The sequence below is a fragment of the Ictalurus furcatus genome, chromosome 2 (genome assembly GCF_023375685.1).
Source record: "Ictalurus furcatus strain D&B chromosome 2, Billie_1.0, whole genome shotgun sequence".
Lineage (NCBI taxonomy): Eukaryota > Metazoa > Chordata > Actinopteri > Siluriformes > Ictaluridae > Ictalurus > Ictalurus furcatus.
This window is the reverse complement of record NC_071256.1, coordinates 15,244,087-15,263,229: the sequence shown is the minus strand read 5'-3', so window position 1 is coordinate 15,263,229 and position 19,143 is coordinate 15,244,087. Positions and strand designations below refer to the sequence as shown.

Genomic DNA, 19,143 nt, shown 5'->3' with positions numbered 1-19,143 from the left:
CCTGTCAGCTAAATGTAGCCTAATGTCACTAATAATTATTCACATGTTCATGCTTTTAATAAATCTTTTTGGTCTGCCACCATATCAGTGAATTTAAACTAATGCATTCAGAGTATAAGGGGTGTGTCTGTGTGCATGCGTGTGTGTGTGTGTGTGTGCGTGCACAGGAGTGCACGTCCACTCATTATCAGACAGTGTTTGATAACTAAAATACCCCCTCCTCTACCCCCCCCCCCTCTCTTTTTTGCCACTATCAGCCAGAGGAGGATGTCCTCCAGGAGAGTTTTTTTAATTTTATTTTTCTTATTTTATACCACACCGTGGTATCGATTTGGTATCCGGTATCGTGTACTTTTGGTGGTATCGGTACCGACTACTAGATTTTTGGTATCGTGACATCCCTTTTATATATATATATATATATATATATATATATATATATATATATATATATATATATATATATATAATGTAGATAGATAGATAGATAGATAGATATCTCTAATCTAAAATGGGACCTTGGAAGGCATCCATTACAGACTGATGACTATTTTTAAGATGGTGTCTGAGGGATCGGAGATCACGTGCACGTCACCCTTCGCTGTCATTGCACATTACTACTTTTTATATGTGTTGTTTGTTTATTTTACTGACACTGGCTAATGGAATGTCTTACCTAAGCATTGATACAGAACTAGCAGCAGCTACTTTTCTGGTACTGAACACACCTAGCCAGCAAGTTTCCCACATAAACAAGCTGAAGTTCTACAAGTACAAACACAAAAGCAGCTACGAGACAAGAAATTTAATTACATTTGTAACCTTTCTCCTTAGTCAGAGCAGTAGTTTTGTCTGCTATGTTTGAAACTTTCAGGGGTCTTATAACCCAGAATATGGGATCGACACGATGGACACTTGTATGCTGTCCTGCGATTCTGGCCAAAATAAAGGTTCACAGACAACAACAAAAAATCTAACTCTAACCAACTACCTTTTTCTCTCAGTTGTTAACGCAAAATGTCACTCATTGGTTCATTAAGATGATATTCCTAATAACATAAAATTACATTCATTTGTACATTTTTTAAAGCCAGAATTTGTGTTGTTATGCTTATGGTTATCAAAGGCTAGCACTTTTTCTGCAGAAAACATATTCTATCAATACTTCGAAATTTTGGAGATATACATCCTGACAAACCATTGTTTTTAATGGAGCAGTCTTTTGTATATCGGAATGTCTGTAATAGACCAATCTTTTGTATGTAACAAATTCTGAAATGTCAGCATTTTAAAAAATATATAGATATTGAGAGTCACAGGAACAATGTACTATTGTTGCTTTTTGACTGGGTTCCTGCAGCATATGATGTAATATCAAGTTTAGTAGCCACTAATTTTGACTAAGGGGGTTGAGTTGAAAGGCCCAGAGTAATCTTCACCTTCACTGGCTGATCAGGTTGCCAAGTTTGATCAGGTTGCCAAGTTTTCCTAAACTTAATATAAAAAGGTTCTCACCAATGGCGTGACTTCTCTGATATTTTGTAAACTTTTTATGCACAACTGACTGATCCTGAGCCCCACCAACACTAGGTTTGTTTTGCTATCTAGGTCAAGCTTCTGACCTCTCAGTTTCCTCGCTGACGAGTCCAGGCATGTGGAAGTATTGCAGGGCTGTTCATGAACTGCTCACAAATAAAAGGTGCTTCTTGTAATAAGAAAATTCCTAGCTATAGAGAAACCCTGGTGCACGCATCTGATCTCAAGTTCACCAGCATCACATGACTTGTATGATAACATCAGAAAAATACACAGCAAAAGTCATTTTACAAAGTATGTATCAATATTTTTTAGTAGCGTTTTGTATTTCAGATAGGTTCTGATACAGACGTCCTGTCCTGGTGTCCTTCCTTAACCCGTTTCTTGCCTTGACAGTTCGGGTGGAGGTGTGCACACATAAACATACAGGTAGATTAAATAAATTCTTACCCCGAAGCCATCACATCTTGTTTGACATTCATAGCGGAACAATTGAGGGTTGATGGTTCAGGAACAGGTGTGATTACTGTCATCTATTCAGAGCGCAGCTCGCACATACAATATCACTGCTTAGTCTCACTTCACCACTTTTGTTTACAGAAAGAAAGCAATAATAACATGCAGGAATGAAAAACACGAAGTGTCTGGGTTGGGGTTCTCAGAATCCGGAGTTTGTTTTGACTTGCGTTACAAGTTTGACATTAGGGTGTAAAAGAACAGTATGCATATCTTTAGAAATGTGTGTGCACATTTCTAAAGGTGTGTTCATGTGTGTGTGTGTGTGTGTGTGTGTGTGTGTGTGTGTGTGTGTGTGTGTGAGAGACAGAGAGAGGGAGGGGGGACCATTTAGTTGGCCCTCATAAAGAAAAAAGCACTGTGTGTGAGGACCAAATGATAATTTGTGATTTGGGTACATTTGGTCAGTCCTCATAAAGAAAAATAATGGTGTGTGTGTGTGTGTGAGATGACCAAAAGTCCCTATAATAATAGGACATTATGGCTTATTGGGGACAGTTGATTGGTCCTCATTAAGAAAAAAAGTGTGTGTTTGAGAGATAGAGGACCAAATGTACTCATAAGAGGAATGTATGATAATTTAGTGTATTGGGGACATTTTGTTGGTCCTCATAAAGAAAAAAGAGGTGTGTGTGTTTGTGTGTGTTTATAGGGTGTTTTTGGCCAAAGGGAATTACCTCCATCCGGAATGGTTATACAATCAGAGGTGTGGCTCGCTGACAGTCAGATGTGTTACAGAGAGACAGAGACAGGAGGAGTGTGGAGTGTAGTATTAACCCTGACCTCACCATCCGGCTCTAGATAGGCTGCAGGATCTTCATAACTGAGAGTGAAATGCTTACTGCATTATCCAGATTAAAATAAAAAAAAGAAAACCTTTTATTCTTAAAATACTAAAGCCTTACATCAAAACAACATATTCTCTTTCTAAGACCTAGGAACGAATGACAGGTCATCTGGTATGGGACATTAACGATTATGGTCGGACTGCTGGGGGAAAAAAGATAAACGCATGACAGTATGTTCTGATTGTTCTTTGGACACACTATTTGGTATGTTGTTTTTTCTTGTTTAACCCCTGCTCACTTAGTGTCGTTTAAAGACACACAGATTAATTATCGTGCAGGTGTTTTCTTACTGTATTCCTGTTCCTAATTTACTGAAAAAATCAGTAGCCTATAAATCATTCATAAAATGTTTTGTGTACAACCGCAATTCCAAAAAAGTTGGGATAGTATGGAAAATGCTAATAAAAACAAAGAGGAGTGATTTGTAAATGTACTTTGATTTGTATTTAAACCAAAAAAACATATAAAGATAAGGTATTTGATGTTTTACCTGATGAACTGCATAGTTTTTTGATGGTAAACATTTATTTTGAAATTGATGCATGTAACATGTTCCAAAAAAGTTGGGACAGGGGCAATTTAGGACTAATAGCGATGTGACAAGTTGAAATAAGAAGGTGATGTGAAACAGGTGAGGCAGTCATCTAATCATAGCATATAAGGAGCCTCCAAAAAAGGCCTAGTCCTTCAAGAGAAAGGACTGGTCGAGGCTCGCCAATCTGCCAACAGATGCATCAGCGAATAATCCAACACTTTGAGAGCAACGTTCCCCAAAGACAATTCGGTAGGATTTTGGGGATTGCACCTTCTACAGTGCACAATATAATTAAAAGATTCAAGGAATCCGGTCAAATCTCAGTGCGTAAAGGGCAAGGCCAAAAACCACTTCTGAATGTGGGTGATCTCCGATTCCTCAGACATCACTGACTTAAAAACCTGTAATGTATATCCTGTAATGGATATCCTGACATGGGCTCTGGAATACTTTGGTAAACCTTTGTTAGGCAACACCGTTCGCCGCTGCATCCACAGATGCAAGTTAAGGCCGCCGACTTCTCTGGTATGGGGGTGTGTCAGTGCCCATGGCATGGGTAACTTGCACATCTGGGAGGGCACCATTAATACAGAATAATATGTTCTCGTTTTGGAGCAACATATGCTGCCATCTAGAGCAGGACAACGCCAAACCACATTCTGCCCAGATTACAAGTGCATGATTGCTTAAGCAGATTGCGGGTGCTAGCATGGCCTGCCTGCAGTCCTGACCTGTCTCCGATTGAGAATGTGTGGCGCATTATGAAGTGCAAAATAATGCAACGAAGGCCCTGTACAGTTGCGCAGCTGAAGAAATAGTGGACGAATAGGGGAAATTCCGCTTCCTAAACTTAACCAGCTGGTGTCTTCACTCAGCGCCCAAATGCTTAATAAGTGTTATTAAAAGAAAAGGTGGAGTTACACAGTAGTTAACAGTTGACTCCCAACTTGTTGCAGTCATCAGATTTGAAATGATTGTGTATTTTAAAAAATATATTAAATTCACAAAGTAAAACATCAAATAATGTGTTAATAATCTGTTTTCAATATAGTACAGGGTGAAGTGAATTTTCAAATGACTTTGTTTTTTTTTGCATTTTCCATACTGTCCCACCTTTTTCGGAATTAGGGTTGTAATTGTAACATTAACATTTTGGCATTATAAATGAGAAATAATAATGAAAGAATTATCAATTAAAGCTAAAAACAGTCGTTCCCTCACAAGCTTCTCTTCGCTCCCTTATCATTTTAATTTGCGTCTTGTCACATTGCCAACAAACCCACAAAGTCCTCCATCCTAAAGAATTTACAGTGTCTGAAAATGTGAAGTTAGCGCTTCACTCCCGACTGTTACAATGTTCTGACCCTGGAGACTCCTTCACCATGTCAATAATTACTCAAATATGTTAATTAGTTTGTGTGGACCGTCCATCGTACCAATTCCCTGTGTATGTTGTCACTCTAGATAGGATGAGGTATTAGATAATAACGTATTAGCATGAGCATATTAATGTGAACCTGTGATTGTGCCTTGCAGCAGAAATAACAGTAAGAGCTGCTGTTATAGAAACGAAATCAACATCTCCTGACCAGTCAGATTCGAGAACATTCAACAGTGCTGTGGGATAAATCAATTATATTTGTCATATGATGCAAGACACTTACAAAAGCCAGTCACAGCACCTTTTTACCCCTTTTTGTTTATATTTCCATACATTCTACTTGTAATGACTTCCTGTAACCTTCCTGTTAAGTGAGTTTTCTCATTTTCATGCGTCTGACTGCATCACAAATTCAGCAACTGAGCGTCAAATGGAGAAATAAAACAGAAGACCTGGTGGGAAATATATGGGAACAATTTGGACTTTTTTCTTTATGAGAACCAACCAAATGTCCCTAATAGACTAAATTATCATGCATTCCGCTTATTATGGGGACATTTGGTCTTCTGTCACTCTCTCTCCTTAACTCTCTCTCTCTTTCTCTCTCTCTCATACACACTCTCTCTCACACACACACACACACACACACACACACACAGTTTTGTCTTTATGAGGACCAACAAATGTCCCCAATAGACTAAAGAATCATGCATTCCTCTTATTATGGAGACATTTGTCCTCTATCTCTCTGTCCCTCACTCTCTCTCTCTTTCTCTCTCCCACACACACAGTTTTGTCTTTATAAGGACCAACCAAATGTCCCCAATAAGCCAAATTATTATCCTATTATTATGGGGACATTTGGTCCCCCCCCCCCCTCTCTCTCTCTCTCTCTCTCTCTCTCTATATATATATATATATATATATATATATATATATCTCACACACACACACACACACAGTTTTTTCTTTATGCGGACCAAAGGTCCCCAATAAGCCAAATTATCATGTATTCCTATTATTATGGGGACATTTGGTCGACCATTCTCTCTCTCTTGTTCCGGTAGCCGTGTTGGGTACATAGTGAGCGGATGCTGTGTGCTGCTTACAGTAAAAGGGAGGCAGAAATAGATCGGGACGTGGTGTTGCATTTCAGGATTGTTATCAAGGTCAGGCGTATGTAAGCAGACCCTCTTCCTGTAAAACAGAGGAAGTGACTGTAATAGACCTGATGTCGCAACTCTAGAACAGTGCAATTTACACGTCTCCTGCTAAATTTGCTAAATCCTGAAGTCTCTTAAGTACTGAATTTATCTGCTTTTTTAATTTAACAATCAACTAAATGTACCTCATACTAGTGCTTGTTTTTCTGAATTTCCTTGCTTTTCTTATATAATTCTACCTGTTTATGATTTTTAATTTCTGAATTTTACCTCTTCATGAGACATTTGTTACTAATGTTCTTTAGTTAGTACCTGATTATGCTAATTAATTACGTATACATTTCTGTGTTGTGTTTTATGCAGTTAAACATATAAAACTGTGTACTGTAAAATGAAAGAAATTGGTCAGTTAACTCAAATTTGTTATGTTGTTCCTGTCCGTTGTTCTTTGCTACTGAATTTGTTACTGCTGTTTGAGACTATTTTGCCTATTCTTTTTTAAAAAACAAACATTTTTAAGCGACTTAATTTCTTAAGCTACTGAATTTACGTGTCTTCTGAATCTTATTATGTTTTTGCACCCATAAATCGATGTGAAATGGACATAGGCATGTAAAGTTTTATTAAATCAGTTAACGAAGATTCCTTCATTTCAAAGTTTGCCTCCAGTTTTGTAGTTCCTAGGTTTTTCTAATCTATAATATTTTTGTAAATGCAAAGTAACACTACTTATAACAGTTTATTCACATGTATATACAATTTTAATGGTTAATGACCTTTATCCTTTTAGTAACTCAATTTCACCTGCTAATGGTTTATAATTCCAGAATTATCTTAATTATTGAATGATTTTTTTAAATGGCATTTTATATGTTCTTCATACTTTTTTCAGATGTTATTTTTTTATTTATTTATTTTTTGTACCTGGTCATGGTCAGTATTTACTGAATTTTATGTCCTTGTAGTGTTTAGTTATTGAATTTCTCCTGTGTGTGATTTATAGTCATTTTAATTGCTGAATTTTACCAGCTAATAGTAACTTTTTTTTTTTTATTTAATGTTATTACATTTTATATGATCTTTATGTTACTGAATTTTATCCTTTAATGTTGTTTAGATACTGAATTTTAACTGTTCATTCAGTAATTGCCAAATTTGTACCGAAACATCTACTGATATCTACTGATCATTTTTTAATTCCTGAATTATCTTTAATTATTAAATGATTACATTGATCTTTTCTTTAGAATTTTACCCTTTAAAGGTGTTTCGATGCTGAATTTGACCTGTTCACCTTATCTTTAGTAATTGAGTTTTTACCTATTAATATTTTTCATGGGCTTTAGTTACTGATTTTTTTCATTACATTTTATCCATTCAGAGTTTCTTTTTTGTCCTCAGTACTGGATTTTACATATTAATGACCTTCAAGTTACTGAATATTACCTGTACATCTAAGGACATCTGCACTGTTAATGGTTCTATTCATATACAAGCTCCATATACTTGAGTCTTTAAATGCAAGCTTTAACTTTTGCACCTTTAACTCAAATCAGTACTGTAAAAAAGTACAACCCCAATTCCAAAAAAGTTGGGACACTGTGTAAAATGAAAATAAAAACAGAATGCAATGATTTGCAAATCTCGTAAACCCATATGTTATTCACAATAGGACATATTAAATTTAAACATATACATTTTTTAAATTGAGGACATGTACCATTTAAAGAAAAAAATTTGAATTTTATGGTCGTAACACGTCTCAAAAAAGTTGGGACGGGGCAACAAAAGGCTGGAAAAGTAAGTGTTATTAAAAAGAAACAGTTGGAGGAACATTTTGCAACTAATTAGGTTAATTGGCAACAAGTCAGTAACATGATTGGGTATAAAAAGAGTATCTTAGAGAGGCAGAGTCTCTCAGAAGTAAAGATGGGATGGAATCTGGATGGAAGCATATGTTGGTCTTAAACCTGTATATACCTTTCAGCATTGATGGTGCCTTTCTAGATGTGCAAGCTGCCCATTCCATAGGCACTAATGCACCCCCATACCATCAGAGATCCAGGCTTTTGAACTGAGCGCTGATAAAAAGCCGGATGGTCCCTCTCCTCTTTAGTTCTCTTTAGTTTAGTGAACGCAGCATCCATGGTTTCAAAAAAGAATTTAAAATTTCGATTTGTCTGACCACAGAACAGTTTTCCACTTCGCCTCAGTCCATTTTAAATAGGCTTTGGCCCAGGGAAGACGACGACGATGTTTCTGGATCATGTTCACATATAGCTTCTTCTTTGCATGATAGATGTTCACAGACAATGAGTTCTGGAGGTGTTTCTGAGCCCATGCAGTGATTTCCATTACAGAATCATACCTGTTTTTAATGCAGTGCCGCCTGAGGACCCGAAGATCATGGACATGCAATGTTGATTGTCACCCTTGTCCCTTGCGCACAGAGATTTCTCCAGATTCTCAGAATATTTTGATGATATTATGTACTGTAGATGATGCGATATTCATAATCTACAAAATTTTACGTTGAGGAACATTATTCTGAAATTGTTCCACAAATTGTAGACGTAGTTTTTCGCAGATTGGTGAACCTCTGCCCATCTTTACTTCTGAGAGACATGTTACTGACCTGTTGCCAATTAACCTCCAGCTGTTTCTTTTTAGTAACACTTACTTTTCCAGCCTTTTGTTGCCCCCGTCCCAACTTTTTTGAGACGTGTTGCGGCCATCGAATTGAAAATGACCTTATTTTTTTCTGAAAATGGTACATTTCCTCAGTTTAAACATTTGATAAGTTTTGTGTGTTCTATTGTGAATAACATATGGGTTTATGAGATTTGCAAATCATTGCATTCTGTTTTTATTTTAATTTTACACAGAGTCCCAACTGTTTTGGAATTGGGGTTGTATGTGAGCGGCACAGGTAAAGAAGTCTTCCTGTTACTGACATACTGTATATACATGCCTGCTTTATTGGTTGTTTTTCTGATGTTGATAGCAACCTGAAATGAATCCCGGAGGTCGCCTTCTGTCTCTGGCTCTGTCTCTGTCTATTTTCTCAGATTGCATGAAAACTCATATTGGTGTGTCACAAACTGAAGCCATCCTTGGACACCTTATACACACACACACACACACACACACACATAAGTAGACAATGAAAGAGAGAGAGAGAGAGGGGTATAAATCTCTCTGACTGGCAGGGCTCAATTAGACAACAGCTGCTTCAGCACGCCCAGCTAGCCTTCCTGTGAAACCTCATAAATCACACACACACACACACACACACACACACACACACACAAAACCTCCACAGGATCTGCATTGCACAAACATTGTACAAAGATAAAGCACACACTTTTATCAAAGTGATGTCAGAGACCTGAATATTTTCTCAACATGAACATGCTGTATGAAAAGACATCTCTCTCTCTCTCTCTCTCTCTCTCTCTCTCTCTTTCTCTGTTTCAACACATCCCTCAACTTCCTTCCTGTTTCGAATTGAATCTTAATACCTTTCTGTCATCTCCTTTTCCCCCCCTCTGTTCTCTCTCATTCTCTCGCTGCCTCTCTCTCTCTATTTCTCTCTCTCACTCTCCCCCTCTCTCTGCTGTATACATACTCATTACCTGAGCAGGGGAGTGGAAGTGCACTCTTTCATTTAGGGGATTTACAGTTATCTTCACAAAGCGCCTTAAAGCAGCCTCTACAGACAGGAAGGGAGAGGAGGATCGGGATGAGCGAGAGAGAAAGAGAGAGAGAGAGAGAGAGAGGGGGTGTGCGGGAGTGTGTTATCATATTGACTAGGCTGCCTCAGTAGCTCCTGAGAGATAATGTGTGTCCCAGCAGACAGATTGGAAGGAGCATGGCGTGTGTCCTGCTTGAAGTGGACAATCCGATAAGCGTGTTCACAAGATGGAAGAGAGAGAAGATGGAAAAAAATAATAAGTCAGTTATTTATTGTGGTTGTCATGGTTACCAAGGATCAGGAGTATTGATGTACAGTTTTTGAGTGGGTGAATGTTAGACTCGTCTTGATCAGTCAAAAAAGAGCATTTCCCATGGTGTGTGTGTGTGTGTGTGTGTTTGAGGGTATGGCCCCTGGTTAACCCCAGAGGGGAAGTCTATAAACGAGTTAAGGCTGTTGTAAATGTCTACACACACACACACACACATACACATACACAAACACGAACACACAAATACACAGTTTAATTACCCATTTGCATTCACATACACAGTTACACACATGTGCACACACACAGTTTGGGACATGGGTGCATACAGGTGTAACAATCATAAGGTAGATAATTACCATGTGTGTGTGTGTGTGTGAGAGAGAGAGATACATGGATATAAATGTTGGCAGTAATAACAAGTATCTATGGTGACAGTTGTGTGTGTGTGTGTGTGTGTGTGTGTGTGATTTTCCTCCTCTCCACCTTAAGTCTGCACACACCCACAGTTACTAAATTACAGTGTTTTGTATATTGGCAGACAGGTGTATGTGTGTGTGTGTGTGTGTGTGTGTGTGTGTGTGTGTGTGTGTGTGCGCGTGCGTGTGTGTGTGCGCGCGCGCATGTGTGTATGTCTCCTCTTCACAATGCTGCTGTAAACTGACCCATCGTGCTAAAAGCAGGTCTGTTGCCGGGCGCCGGGATCAGGTTGTCCTCGGCAACAGAGAGTGACCTCGACTATCTGGCCTCTTTTAAAAGGGCGGAATTTAGTTTTGGGTGTGGGCTGGGCTTTGTAAAGAGGTGGGTGGGGCTTGCAGCCAGCAGCAGTACTGCTAATTACTGTTTACTGTTCCTCTCTGTCGTTATCTCTCCTCCTTTCTTTCTTTCTTGCTATCGTTGTCTTTTGTTGTCAGAATAACATTTCCCAAAATGTCTCGTCCTAAACACAAACACACTCGATGATGGTGTGTGTGTATGTGTCTGGCACTAGTCGTATGTTTTGGTTTCATGCTACAGAGGAAGCGGATGTGTCTCTGGATCTCTCAATGAGTCAGTTTCATCACTCACCACATTTTGTGTGTGTGTGTGTGTTGAATGGCACACTGAGTCCATGCCGTGCTTGTTTTGAATGAGATCTCATATCCTGTTGTTTATAATGGACAGTACCACTGCCAGAAGAGGTGTGTGTGTGTGTGTTTGCAAGTCCATTGCCAGGCCCAAATTTGCCAATAATGATAGGACATTGTTGATGTTCCTCAGTGTGGTAGAACTGAGGGGTTTGTTTAGCGGCTGAAGCTGAGCGTAATTACAGTGTAATTTTAGTCATTTTGAGGCTTTTCTTAGTAATTTACCAACACGTCTGAGGAAAATGTTGATGTTCCTGATGGTTTTGTCTCATTTCCACTGTCACAGAGTGTGTTTGCTTGTAGAAAATAATATTGTGATGGAAAAAAGGTTGATTTTTGTGACAATTGTATTGTTCCATTTTAGAGAATAACATCTGATGCGAAAAGAAGTCTCCAAGAACCCCAAATATTAATCACAGGATCTGCTAGAAAGTCTTGCAACTGTTGGTGTCAAAGTACTACAGTTTGCAAAGACCAGGCCTTTTGGAATAATGTGCTCTGGACAGACGAATCAAAGATAGAGTTGCTTAGCCACAGTAACAGCAGACAAGTTGGGCGCAGACCAAAAACAGCTTTTCAGGAGAAGCACCTCATACCAACTGTGAAGCACGGTGGTGGAAATGTTATGGTGTGGGGTTGCTTCACTGCCTCAGGGACTGTTGCTTCACTGCCTCAGGGACTGGACAGCTTGCATTCGTTGATTCAACTATGAATTCTGCATCATATTAAAGAGTGCTTGAAGATAAAGTGAGGCCATCTGTCTGAAAGTTGAAGTTGAAACTAAAAGTGGGCCTTTCAACAGAATAATGATCCTAAGCACAATAGCAAATCCACCAAGGAATGGCTCAAAAAGAAGAAACGAAGGGTTATGGAATGGCCTAGTCAAAGCTTAGATTTGAATCCCATTGAAATGTTGTGGAGGAATTTGAAACGGGCAGTACATGCCAGAAACCCCTCAAACATCTTGCAGCTGAAAGAATATCGCATGGAAGAGTGGTCAAAAATTCCAGCAAGCCTGGTAGACAATTACGCAAAACACCTACAAGATGTTATTTCTGATAAAGGGGGCAATACTAACTTCTGAGGCCTAGGGTGTACTTACATTTTCTACAGAAGAATATTACATCTATTGATATTTCTGTTGAATAAATGATTGAAAAAGCTAAAAAAAATAATAATAATAATTTTGCTTTTGTTCAAGTATATCAACTTTATTCAACTTTATTATCACCGTTTTAAAGATGATCAAATGTTTGCTTGTCCAAATATGTCCAAAAAGCCAGCAATTTCCAAGGGTGTACTTATTTTTTCATGACTGTATACACACACACACACACACATATATATAGCTGAAACAAGAGAACCTGTGCAGACATCAATGATATCATCAGCTTTTCTATCAGACAGCTATCTAAAGAAGGCCATGCTAGAAAATCTGAGAGCTTTTGGAAAAAAGGTTTTGTGGTCTGATGAGACTAAAGCCAAAACATAATGTTTGGCATAAACCAAATACAGCCAAACACCCGGTGACAACATTTGTTCGGTAAAGCATGGTGGTGGTAGCATCATGCTTTTCACTTTTCAGCAGGAGGAACTGGAAGTCTTGTTGCAATCACAGGCAACATGGACCGAGCCGGATTTAAGCAAATAGTTGAGGAGATCCTGTTCCAGTCAGCTAGACATCTGCATTTAGGGTGAAAATATACAATATGTTCCGACAGTGAGCCAAAGCACAGGGCAAAAACTACAAAGGAACGGCTTGCTTCCAGGTGAAAATCTGCAGCGTGTCCTAAAAACTGCTGTGCACCAGCGTTCTCCATCTTATTTTGGCAGAGTTGTAGCAAATTTGCATTGAGGAATGGAAGAAAATGCCAAAAATCTAAGCTGTACTTGCTGCAAAAGGACAATTCACACTGAGGGGGTGAATACTCAGTTAAGCTGTTTTTAGATTTATTTAATCAAGTGGGTAAATATTTGTTTTTATCTTTTATATTTTGTATTCCTGTTCTGTCTCCCCCTTTTCTTCCTTTCATCTTATGTGTTCACTTTATCTCTCATTTCTTTTTGGATTTTTTTTTTCATTCTTTTGTTGAAATTGAATTTCTTACATTTTCTGTTTTTTATTTCTTTGTTTACTTTCATGCCATTCCTTCCTTCTTTCAATGTCTTTTTTCATCCTTCCTTCCGTCCTTAACTATGTACTGACTGACAGCTCCAGATTTCATTGCATACTTGCACACACTCAATTTTAGTATACACACACACACATTTTATAAAGTGTTTTTCTATGGATCTGGTGGTGACATTTCTAGGTTGTAGCGATACATACACACACACACAGGTGCTGAAGTTTACAGGCCCTACCAGCTGGTCATGTAGGGCACCTCAGACATGCTGCTAAAACTGAGCAGTCCAGCTGTGTGTGTGTGTGTGTGTGTGTGTGTGAGAGAGAAAGATGTGTGTGTGTGTGTGTGTGTGTGTGTGTGTGTGTGTGTGTGTAACCAGTGTGTGTTTTCTTTCTGAGCAGATGGAGTGTTTTAATGAGTCCAGTCAGTTGAGCTGATGTAACACACACGCTGATGTGTGGTTTTGTGTGTGTGTGTGTGTGTGTGTGTGTGTGTGTGTGTGTGTGTGTGTGTGTGTGTGTGTGTGTAAGAAAGAGACCTGTTGCTCACATTGAGCAGCAATGATTTCCTCTTCACTTCCTGGAGTTGTTTTCATTGTGGGCCGATGCAGGACGACCTTTGACCTTTTACTGTGATATGAGGAAGAATGTTCCGTTCATTGTATAGGCAATCTAAACACCAAGCAACGGATCTGTCTAACTTGAGTAACTGTCTCTCTGACTTTCTGTCTCTCTTTCTCTGTCTCTCTCTCAGGCTCTTATGCGTCCCGGCCGTTTAGATCGGATCGTGTACGTTCCTCTCCCCGATGCAGCAACTAGAAGAGAGATCTTCAGTCTGCAGTTTCGCAAAATGCCCGTGCATCCCAGCGTGCACCTGGAGGACCTTGTGACCCGCACGGAACGCTACTCGGGAGCAGAGGTCAGAGGTCTTGAAGGCTGTGGGCGGGGCTAAAATGTTTCCGTAAATTGTACTAGTTCAGAGTTATTACCGCAGACTGATTAACATGCACAACGATGAACAAACAGATTGACACAAAGAGACAGGTGGAGGGACAGAGACACAGAGAGACAGATCTGCGGATATGCAGAGAGATAGACAGGTAATGGACACATGAACATAAAGACAGACATACTAAGGCATGGACATATCAGATAGATGGATGGAAGGATGGATACACACACAGACAGATGGGCAGATAGATGGACAGATAAATATATAGATGTTAGAGGAATGGATAGACACAGAGGGAGAGAGACAGACAGACAAACGGCTAGACAGGTGGATGGACAGATGTATGGGCAAACAGACAGCCATACAGATAGATACATGTTAAAAGTATGGATGGACACAGAGGGATAGGGACAGGCAGATATACAGGTGGATGGACAGATATATGGGTAGACAGACTGATAGATAGATAGATAGATAGATAGACAGACAGACAAGCAGCAGGACAGACAGCCGAACGACAGACAGACAGATAGATGGTAGGGATGTTGATGGATGGACACATAGAGGGATAGATAGATAGATAGATAGATAGGACAGACAGACACAGATCAAGATATTACCATTCAAATACATAGATTGTGTGTGTGTATGTACTGTATGAGAGAGAGAGAGAGAGAGAGAGAGAGATGCTGTTCTTTACTGATGCGCCTCGTGATTCTTGTGTACAAACACACCATTGTTTTTATGTGTTTGTGTGTGTCAGGATGACAGTGAGGGAGAAAGTGTGTGTGTGTGTGCGACTCAGCAGCCTCAGTTTTTTGAGCAATTTCAGTGTTTAACACTATATTGTTTCATTTTCTTACATTTGTTCTTTTTCATTTTTTAAGATTCTTCTAATGAAATAGAATATTTGAAATTATGGCCATATCTCTAGTCAGATTAAAATGAACACTTTAGCTTTATTTTTAAGCAATGTTGCTTTAACCATTTAACACACATCTCATCCTCCCTGTTTACTCCCCGCCTCCGTGTTCCTACTGTGATGAGTGTTTCCTTCTGGATTGTTTGATACAGAGATATTAGAAGGATACTAATTTAAACACTCACCCCTGATATATATGTGTGTGTGTGTGTGTGTGTGTTAAAACAGACCAGTAAAAGGCAATTCAATATTAAATGTAGGCTATAATAGATGTTTGAGTGAGAGATTGAAGAGTGAGACAGGAAGTCCCTGTAAATCTCTTGCCCTCTTACTGAAATTAGAGATCAATATTTCTGCCTCATATTTCCATCTCCTCTTTTTTCTCTTCTCTATGAAGATTGATGTGAATTAACACCGACGGAGTAATATAGAGGACTAGTCCACACTAATAGAGATATTTTATTAAATGTGCCTTTTTTTAGGTTCCATTAACTTACATTCCATTCCAATAACACCTTAATATACAGGTTGCGGTTGATAATTGGTGACATTCAGAACTTGAAAAGTCTAAAAAATAATAATAATAATTCATATTAATATTTAGTCCTGGAAGTGCGGTAAATTTAAAAACATTTAGCTACATGCTGTAATTTACTACAAGTTTAGTAAATATAGGTCTTTCATTAACATGTAAACAAACGTCAGTTATGACTTACTTGAGCTTACTTTGTGAACGTACAGAGGATTAAAAAAATACACAATCCTGTTAAAATGACAGGTTTTTGTGATGTAAAAAAATGAAACCAAGATAAACCATGTCAGAATCTTTTCTACCGTTATCGTGAAATTTTAACCTATTCATTGAAGCGAAAAACAATAGGAATCATTTTAGAGGGAAAAAAAAACAAAAAAATGTACAATAATCTGGTTGCATATGTTTGCACAGCCCTAAACTAATACTAAGTTGAAGCACCTTTAGATTTTATTACAGCATTCAATCTTTTTGGGTAAGAGTCAATCAGTTTGGCACGTCTTGACTTATAAATATTTTGCCATTCTTCCTTGCAAAAGCATTCTAACTCTGTCAAATTGGCTAGATATCTCCTGTGCACAGCCCTCCTCAGGTCACCACACACATATTTGACTCAGACGCTGGCTGGGCCATTCCAAAACCTTGATCTTGTTTTGGTGAAGCCATTCCTTTTTTGATTTGGAGGTTTGCTTTGGGGTGTTGTCATACTGAAAGGTGAAATTCCTCTTCACCTTAAGTTTTTTAGCAGAAGCCTTAAGGTTTTGCCCCAAAATTGACTGGTATTTGGAGCTTCTCATTATTCACTTCACCCTGATTAAAGCCCCAGTTCCATCTGAAGAAAAACAGCCCCAAAGTATGATGCTGTCACTACCATGCTTCACCATGAGGATGGTGTTCTTTAGGTGATGTGCTGTTTTTTTGTGTCAAACATGTCTTTTGGTATTATGGCCAAAAAAGTTCAACTTTGGTCTCATCAGACCATAACACATTATTCCACATGGTTTTGGGAGATTGGATGTATTATTTTTTGGTAAAACAGGCTTCCGTCTTGCCACCCTACCCCATAGCCCAGAGATATGAAGAATTCAGGAGTTTGTTGTCACATGTAGGGAGCAACCAGTACTTGCCAGAAATACTTGACTGCAATCCCTTTTAATGTTGCTGTAGGCCTCTTGGCAGCCTCCCTGACCAGTTTTCTTCTGATCATCTCATCAATTTTAGAGGGACAGGAAAATCCTATAGGAACAGCTGTACTTTATTTGTAGGTAATCAGTCACTTTAATTGATAGGAGGTGTATACTAATTAGTATTTAACATGAGTTTGAATGTGATTGGTTGATTCTGAACACTGCCACTGAACACTGGTATTTTCATTTCATGGTTGACTTGCATTGTATAGAAAACAAGTGACGGAAAAAAAGAAAACTTGTTTTGTGATCATGTTGCTAAAACAAGCAAAAAAGAATGGAAATGACGTAGCATTTATGGTGAGACACCCAGGAAACAGATGTGATTTTTATGTTTTATTGTGGCCAAAACCTAAAAATGACCTATGTTAGTGTGGACTAGGCCAAAGTCTTGTATTGTTTTTGCAGTGCTACAATCTATTTTACAGCTGTAATCTGTTTGTCTCATTTCCAGAATACAGTGACAAAATCAAACCAAAACAAAGCTGCTGACTTAAAATCACAGTTTCAGATCGATTGGAAATGAACAGATATATGAAGTAATGATTGAAGTTTCCTGGACAGCATTAAATACCTTTGGGAAGAAAGTTATATATAGAAACTACAAGCCTGAATAAAGAATTTAAAAAATGTTGATTGATAAATGGATAAACAGAGATTGATGGCTAGATAATAGAAAAATGGCTAGATGGGTGTGTATGTATGTGTGTGTGTGTGTTATACATTATATATTGAAGACATACAAGCTGATCCTATATATTTGCTTTATAACTAAAAAGAAGAGTAGCTGAGGGGATGGTTTAAACACACAGACAGACAGACAGACACACACACACACACACACACACACACACACACACACACACACACAAAGAAGAAGAAGAGTTTAATTGCATTCCTGACGCTGTCATCTTGCTCCGGAAGGTTCAGTAGCCTTCAGGCACGAGTGTGTTAAAGCCGCTTTTCTTGTGACAAGCTTCAGCTTCCAATGACAGCTGCTTTCCTGAGGCTGCCTTCTTCACTTTCCTCTCCCTCCTCTCTCTCGCTCTCTCTCTCTCTCTCTCGCTCTCTCTCTTTCGTCTTTCTCTGACCACTTTATCATAGCTGCAACTCTCTTTGCTGGAAGACAGAGAGCATTAAGGTGAAAATCAGTGATGTGCTTCTCTGTTTCAGCTTTATGATCAAGTCTGAACATGGTGTAACAGGAGATCACACCTTGACACAGATTTTGGGGTGGGGGGCCTGGGGGATGGAGAGCCTTATGGATGGATGGATGGACAGATAGAGAGATAGCTAACAACAGAGATATATTATAGAGCGATACACAAAGAGATGGTGGATAGAAAGGTACATAGATAAACAGCATTTTAGCATTATTATGTCATTAGTAGTACTAGTTGCTGTAGTAACTAGATAGATAGATTGATAAACAGATAGATAGATAGATAGATAGATTGATTGATTAGGAGTTACTCTTAATACCCTGAAGTAGATTATTTTCCAATAAAGGCATGTGCCGAAGAGTGTTATCCCTCCTTATACCACAGCAATTTGTCACACCTTACTTTTAGCCTTTTATAGTTACATCTAATGTTATAGCATTTTCATAAAATGGAGTTCTCCATCTATAAATGGTCAATAAATGTCCCCTTTGCCATGATTATACATTTTTCGTAGATATTTTATATTTAAAATTTGTTTGTTAGACTTAAGTTACAAGAGCATCTCTTTTAGTAACTGGCTTTTCAGTCTCAGTTCTGATTTTTGCCAGTTAACAACTACAAACATGTTCAATAAGGTTTTGTTGAATATTTGCTTATTTATCCATTTATTTTAAAAAGGATCAATTATTAAAAGTGTAGTAAGAAATGGTCCAGGATATAAAGTCAAGGATCTAAAAATCTAAATAAATGAATTAACAACTAAGATTATTTACTACTTTAGTTAACATAAAAAAATCAATGACATTCAGCATTAATGAACCATAAGTAATGTTAACAAAGTAAGTTAACACTTGTATCAATTGACGTTTGTTTAAGTGTTAATAAAATACTCCTGCTTTGACTAAAACTAAATGTGAAAATTAAATTGCAGCATAAACATAACTTTCTTAACTCTGGGTTCCTGGTGTAAATATTAAAACTTGCTTTTCCGGGTCAGCTCTGAGTTTTGCCACTTTACAACTGCAGACTAAGTTGTTCACATTTGTCATTGTTGAACATTTTTAAAATCTGTTTGTTAGACTTAAGTTACAAGAGTGTCTCTTTTAGTAAATCGTTACAGTAGAAATAATAGACCTACTATTATCAGAGCTGCTGTTAGAGAAACTTAACATCTTATGACTAATCAGATTCGAG

At 38.2% G+C, this 19,143-nt stretch overlaps 1 protein-coding gene across 1 annotated transcript in view; it reads left to right on the top strand.

Moving 5' to 3' along the window:
* spata5 (spermatogenesis associated 5) overlaps positions 1-19,143 on the top strand; it is a 105,047-nt gene that overhangs the window by 71,848 nt on the left and 14,056 nt on the right. The window contains exon 15 of the mRNA XM_053649933.1: positions 13,948-14,112. Within this exon, the coding sequence (XP_053505908.1) occupies positions 13,948-14,112 (165 nt within the window). The remainder of the gene's footprint in view (positions 1-13,947; positions 14,113-19,143) is intronic.